This window comes from Asterias rubens, chromosome 11 (assembly GCF_902459465.1).
Source record: "Asterias rubens chromosome 11, eAstRub1.3, whole genome shotgun sequence".
In the NCBI taxonomy this organism is placed as follows: Eukaryota; Metazoa; Echinodermata; class Asteroidea; order Forcipulatida; family Asteriidae; genus Asterias; species Asterias rubens.
The window spans coordinates 5,163,491-5,170,759 of NC_047072.1; the positions used below are offsets into that span (position 1 = coordinate 5,163,491).

Consider the following 7,269-nt stretch of genomic DNA (forward strand, 5'->3'; position numbering starts at 1 on the left):
CACAGTGCTACTTCGTGGCGTCGCTGACGATATAATAGGCCCCTAGTATCTATTTTTACCTCAATGAGATATCCCTTTTTGTAAAACTGGGTGAAAAAGTTGTGGCAGGATACCGAAAGTTATTTGAGAAATCGCCAGCCAACACATGGCCGAACGGTCACTTCAAGGTGAAGGCTACACCTAACTGATTTGGGCTGTAATAATAAACCCATATCAACTGTCACAAGGGGCCAGTTCATTGCCACCTACTCTTGGGGCTGAAACAGGGTTACCCCTTCACAGGATTTAGATAATGGTTATCATCCACTAGGAGCCAGGCTTGTGGAGCAGAATGCACTACCTCAACAACTTTTTACAGACCAACTAGGGTATTAGGCCTAGTAATAGGCCTTGCTCAAAAGGCCTTGCTCAAAAGGGCACAAAAGTAATGTCATAACCAGGAATGAGATTTGACCACACAATCTGCTGCTGAAGGACACAACCGTGCTTGGGTTGGGTCCGAGCTAGAGAGCTAGATCTCGGCCATCACACGCCACACGAAATAGCTTTACCTATGTTTACAAATTAATGAAAGATTGACTTACCAAATCCTGGGAGACCCCAAAAAGGCTTGTACTGGTGGCCGAGAAAACTATCTGTCTGAGCATGCTGTTTCACTTGGTTGGTTGGAATTCGAGCAAACGTCTTGTTCTGCACTGGCAACAGATTTTTTTCACAGTCCAAATAATAACACACTTAGCACTTATTCAATGAAGTTATTGTTTCTTCTTCACACTATCATTGTCACTTGTCACTGCAGTGGATCGAATCCTTCCCTGCTCTAGGCCACGGTGGCCGAATCACGCCTCGTGGTGACATTCTTTTGAAAAAACACACTAAAAAGTTACAGTAAGAAGACTTTCGCCAATAGAGGGCGCTATGCAGTCTACAAATTTAGGCTGGTGCCAGAATTCAGGAATAATTTTAAACAATAACACGCTTACCGACGGGGCTCCATACATTATATTATACAATACTTTTGATTGGTTTCTTGCCGTCGTCTCCTTAAAAAGTAAGTGCATTTTTTCTACTTCTAATGTATGCAAGGAATTTTGAAATACAATGAAACATGTTTAGGGAAGTTTTTGAATTTCATAACCCTCTTCTGTCATGTCTGTTCACAAATGGCTCAAAATGATTGATTAATGATTACATTGATTGATGATTGACTGATTGATTGATTGAGTTGATCGAGTTAATAATAAAAAATATAAAACAATATTAATAAATATAAATCAATTAATATTGAGCCAGTGGCGGTCAATTGGTGTTTGTTTCCCTTAATTTCCTTACAGTTTTTACACACAATTACAAGAAATACAAGGTCAACTGCAGTGTACTGTTACTGTTTACAGTGTTTAGTGTGGTGTTAAAATAAATAAGTGTTCCATAATTTATTTGTTTTTAAATTATTAAACTTAATAGGCCTAATTACAATTTTAATTGCTAAGTAAAGTGTGATGCCTCCTCAGGAATCCATGCATTACAAATCAGTGTGGCAATTTTTTAGTTGCGATAACGTAACCCACCTCCAGTCGGGAGGAGGGTTACGTTATTTTTTATCGCATGGTCGTGGAGGTAGAAATAATTCTAATGCTACCTCTATGTTTATCGCAACTAGCAATTTTTAAGCTTTATGGAACTGAGACAAGGAAGTTCATGATGATGGAAATTGGCAATAAAAAAAGACACAAAACTGCAACCAGAAAACTAACTGAACAATTTTTTAAATAATGTTTTAATTTAACATTCATAAATACCCCAGACAGTTGCGCTACCCCTATTGGTGGAGAGCATGTCATGGTTGATAATATTATTATCACGCGAAACGCAATTAGCTATTTGTAACAGTGCGTAATCTATTTCTAAGCGCGCATATCCACAACCCACGCGCATCAAACAGATTCTTCACAAAGTTTTTGAAAAAAATATTTAAAACCTCAAATTTTCAATTGTCAAAGTGTCTATTGTTGTATTTTTTTTTACGTTTTTTAACAAAAGGGCATTTATGAATGGGAATCAAAGAGTAATGACTTGTCTTAAAAATGTCCGTTTAAAACATTGCAGGGTCGTTGCCGTGCGATAAAGGCCGTCGCCGAAACTCGTTGCTACCCTTTTATTCCCTTCTTAAAATGATGTTGGACACCACCCCTTCCCATTTCTTTTTTCTTGTAACTGTAAGATATTTTCTGTGTGTCCTTTAATCATTATTTATTCATTTACAGATCCATATAATCAATCATCATGGGCAATGCACTCAAGTCTGGGGTCCAGAGATTCAATGCCGAGAATCGCGCCCACAAACTCCTTGATAAATCAAGTATGAGGTCAGCCCCGAGACATCCAACAACAGCCAAAGCTATTCAAGAACTTCAAACCAGTAAGGAAGAAAACAAATTTAACTTTTAGTTTAGTCAGCAATAGATCTACAAAGCCTACTCTTTTTAGGCGCATTAAGGAATCTGTGATTCATAATGCACCTTATAAATGCTGTTTATTATTATTATTAATCCTCAAACTATGAGTTTTGTTCCGCTATCGTCTCCACGTGGAGATGATAGAAGAATGAACCAGTTCAAGGAGTATGCAAAGCCAAGCACACATACTTGCTTCTTACCCTTAAAGATGCCATGTCAGATTTTTGGTCCCAAACATTAAAAAATAGATTTTTTTGATTGAATGGTATTTTAAAGAGTATCACCCGCTCTTTTGAGTGATTGTTATTTCAAAGAAAAAAAGTTTAACTTTTACTTGTAATGGTCAGGAACCACGACAAAAATTTAAAACGTTTCTTATAAAATACATAAGAATTGGTCACATGATATATTGTCGGGATCCCGACAAAAACTAATTTTGTGCACTTTATTTCACTGCTACTAATAATTGGCGGACTTTTTTGAGCAATGGCTCAAATGAAAGCTTGTAACTTTCTCGACCCCCATCAAAATACCTATTGAATTCTAAATCAAAATTTTTGGGTCAAATCGGCCAAAAATCTGACATAGCATCTTTAAGTCTTTCAGTGCCAAGGACGTACATGTATGATCTATTATGAAAGTGTCATTATCGTGTAAAATATGATCTTTTACAATAGGCTTTATCTTCAAGTACGCGCTAATCCTCCAATCAGTTTTGCAGAATGGAGTGGTGATAAAAACCTATATTGCACGGCTAATATCACTACCTGCGTCTTGTGTGTTCTATGGTCACGCGCCAAGTTTGCTTGAAGATAAATCGTTATCACACGCGCCCTCGTGGCAATACGGAAAATATAGTGCGTCTGCGTCCCATATCCAACGTCCCATATCCAACTCGGCCGATATGGGACGCAGAAGGCTATATTTTTCCGTATTCCACTCGCGCTTGTGTGATAACTTATAATATCATGTATGCAAAAGGTGTGATCAACCTTACCCATAATTAACATGTTATGACAAGAGGGTATTTTCACGCTAGAATTGCTATTGACTTTGGGATGTACCAAGGCAATTCATAACAGCAAAGTACATTGTTTGGTGAGAAATACAGTTGCTGGCAGTGTAAGCACTTCATGTAATCCACCATATACATAAACTGACACACCTGTAGAAGTTTGAGATCGATCGGCCATCTGGGTCACAAAAAAAAAAGTGAAAAACCGATTGACACTGATGAAAGAAAAAAAAAATGAATAAAACTCTCACTGAGCGATAAACTCCAAACGCAAAGTTACATTCTTTATTTCTCATCAAATATGGCATTCAGGTAGAAATATTTCAAGGGATGTTTTCTACTATCATCATCATCAGATCTAGTAAGTTTGATGTAAATCTGTGATTTCACGATTTTTGTTTCTTACCAATTCTGTAACGTTCCTTTAACAAAAAATGACAACTTTTCGAAAACCTAAAAACGCTTGGCATTATAGGTTCAAAACAAAAACAACAAGTGACCACTGAAAGAAGAGTAAAGTGAGTGCTGGTAACACTAAATCATAGTTATTTTATTTTTTGTGTGTGTTTCTTTTCTGCAGAAAACCCTGAGGTCCTTCATGAACAGCAAAGAAAGGATGACAGGCTTTTAGGATTACTACAGAATATCAGAGTTGACTCCACAGATCCTGCCCAAGAAAAAGTAAAGAAAACAAACATGCACCTATACCCTTATTCCCGTCCAAGTCACTTTTGTTACAATGTGTAACTAATGATTTGGGATTGAACAAAACAAAGTTATTATAGCAGGATTTGAACCATCAGCGTGATAAAGGACTATAAGTATAGTGGAACAAAAAAAGACATTATGGTTTTGTCTGCACGCGTACAAGTCATGCGGCCGTGTGACCTATGACCTTATAACATATTATATGGAGGGCCTGTGTTACAAAAACTCTATGGAGTACCTAGCTAACAAATACACTACAAACATAAGTGACCCTGCCCTGCCTTACATACTAACTTGACATTTTGTATTATCTGTCTCACTACACAGCCTCAAGACACAGATCAGCCTAATCCCTCAGCTTTGAGGGGTACGAGTAGACGTTCATTACCACTCAATAGAGGGCTTATCAAACCACAAACAACGCTCTTTGAAGTACCTGATGAAATTCCAGACGGACGACTTACAGTACCCATGGCGATCGAGATGCTCGCAAAACACAAACGTAACCCTAAGGTATGGTGTTGAGATTAAACAAAAATCTAGTAAAAATGCATTTCAATATATACATCAATTACAAAGGAGAGGACAAATAGTAGGCAAATGTGGAGAGCTTCCTTTACTCAAAATATAATTGCTGAGAAGGAGTAGATTTCCTGAGTTTTGTAAAAGCATCTTTGTCATGGTTTAGGTGAAAGAAACAAAAGAGAGGGTTGGGTGTCAGGCAGATGTAGTTGCCATTTATTCATATTTCTTAAATTACGCAACTCTAACTTTAGCATTTTTAACTTATTTTATTGATACAGGAATGGCCAGTTGATCGGTTAGCGACAGATTACAAGTTAGATCTTAAAGATGCAGAGAATATCTTGGAGTATTTCAACTCCTTCAAAGTAATAGCTATACAAGAAGGTCCATCCGCACACAAACCTAGCATCACAGGAGGAAGGTGATAGTTATGCTGATGAGGTCAAAGGTCATTTGTCTGCGTTTATTTTATTGGCCCTTAAGAGACCTGGGGCCTTTCTCAAACTCCGGCCTTGGAAACGCAGCGAGTATGAACTGGACTTTAGGCCTGTACAATTTTTGGAGCAGTGTGTATTTTGCATGCAGGGGGTAGAGCCCAAGTTGACTCGATGACAAGTCGTTAGGCGCTGCCTATTTGTCTGCCGTTCATGCAACAGTCACAGTGTGATTACACACACATACTGGGATCGAGGGTGTGTACCGTTCCTGTAACTGCACCACACTCCAACTGCACCGCGCTTAACAATTACCGTCTTGACTTCCAAGACTAGAGCCCAAGCCAAGGTTTGAAATAGGCCCCAAAGCAGCCTCCGGCGGCTTTTACCAAAATGGGGCCGCAAGATTTAGCACACTTTCAATCAATCCAAAGGTCACGTCGTGAACTGATGTAAACATAGTATCTTTGTATGCAGTTCTACAACAAAACAACAATTCTATTTAAAAGTTTTTCAGAGGCTTTTTTTTAAAATAAAATTTACTGAAAAAAATAGCAATCAATTTTGCCATATCTGAGCTTATGGTATGATTACACAGAAATGGGTTGTCTCCAAGGGGTTCTTAAATCTTGGTTTAGGGATGAAATATTTGGCGTAGTGACCAGGAGTAATATTATTGGAAGTGCAATGATTATTGTTGGGAATTACGCTATGCAAGAGAGTGGACTCTTTTAAACACATTATTTGTCAAACGGTAAATCACACACAACGACTCGTTAATAGTTCTTGAATAAAATTTATTGATAGAACTTTTTACTCTGTCTCAGGCTTATAATTTGAACAAAATATGAGGTAAAAATGTATGTAACATAAGCAACGTAAAAGCCAAAATTAAGAATAATATATTCCTCAGCAGTCAACATTTCGTTTCCGAGTGGAAAACTTTTGACCATGACAAGTGTCAGAGTTTTTATTTACCAGATAATTCAAAATTAAATTCTCAAAAAAAGGATGCAGAAATCTGTGAAGTAGATCTTGCGGTTTTGCAGGAAACTGAGCACAACTTGAAAAAAAAGTTGATTAGGAAGCATTAGTTGTTGATTCTGTACAATTATAATAAGGCATCTGAAGGCTTCATACTTACTTACTGACACTGATTTTGGAAAAAAGATCTTTTCTATTGAAAGTAACAACTGTGTTCATTATTTGTAAAATTTGAAGTGCATGATTTTAAACCATTGATGTGACATAAGTACTGATGCCACTTAAAACAATTGAAAACCATGTGTTGAACTTGCATTTTATTTTACTCTGGAACAAAAGGAAATAAAAAATCTCTAATTGCTATGGAAACCAAATGATTTTAAAAGTTTGTGAATTAAATCATTGTCTTACAATTTTATTAAGTATTAATTTGTAACCGAAACCAATAATATTGTCCCCTCCATTCCATATGTCATTATTATTTCTATTTAGTACAGCTTTAACAATCCAGCTAAGATGGTTTTTTATCAGCAAAGCTTAAGGGGAGCGCACTATTTATACTTCAAGTGTCCAGCACTTGAGAGCAACTTACATGTAGCATGCCCCTTTAATAAGGTTTGACAAAGAGAAACATACACAGGGCGGCAACAGATTTTAAAATTCCATCGTTTTCTAAACTGCACAAGCTCAGAATTATTGGAATGATGGAAAATTATCTCCTTTTTTTCTTGCAACACATTGCGTTTAAAAGTCTTTGCAAGGCTTTGTGTGTACAGGGTACAAGGTGGTAGCTACATCCTCTGTTATGTGAAAACAACAACCAATAAAGTGATGCTTGAACACGTTTCCAAAGTTTTCAAGTTTCAACCTTCTCGCATTTAAGAATTTAATTTCAAGTCAGGTTATTATTTTGGTAATGTGCAAACAGATGAATTGTTGAAAATCATTCAGCTTCACAAATCTGTGGGTTTCTTTTCTTTCTTTTTTTAATACTGGCTGATGCATTTAGTTCTTCTGTTTTTCAAACAGTTTCGGATCTTTACTTCCGACAACAGCAAACAGACATTCATCACTGGTTTTCAGGGCTTAATTTCATAGAGCTGCTTAAGCAGAAAATATTGCCTAAGAATGTTCTGCTTTTAGCAGA

General features: G+C 37.0%; 1 protein-coding gene across 1 annotated transcript; it reads left to right on the forward strand.

Moving 5' to 3' along the window:
• The first annotated feature begins 929 nt into the window (after positions 1 to 929).
• Positions 930 to 7,171, forward strand: LOC117296977 (NADH dehydrogenase [ubiquinone] 1 alpha subcomplex assembly factor 4-like). Its single transcript, XM_033780080.1, has 5 exons — positions 930 to 1,051; positions 2,265 to 2,419; positions 4,052 to 4,152; positions 4,507 to 4,692; positions 4,983 to 7,171. The coding sequence occupies exons 2-5, from the start codon at positions 2,284 to 2,286 to the stop codon at positions 5,127 to 5,129; spliced, it is 570 nt and encodes a 189-aa protein (XP_033635971.1). The 5' UTR covers positions 930 to 1,051; positions 2,265 to 2,283; the 3' UTR covers positions 5,130 to 7,171.
• The last annotated feature ends 98 nt before the right edge of the window (positions 7,172 to 7,269 follow it).

Coding starts and splice junctions, on each gene's coding strand:
- LOC117296977 (XM_033780080.1), top strand. CDS start 2,284: ATGGGCAATGCACTCAAGTCTGGGGTCCAGAGATTCAATGCCGAGAAT. Junction 4,153..4,506: donor CAGATCCTGCCCAAGAAAAA/GTAAAGAAAACA, acceptor CTCACTACACAG/CCTCAAGACACAGATCAGCC. Junction 4,693..4,982: donor AACACAAACGTAACCCTAAG/GTATGGTGTTGA, acceptor TTATTGATACAG/GAATGGCCAGTTGATCGGTT.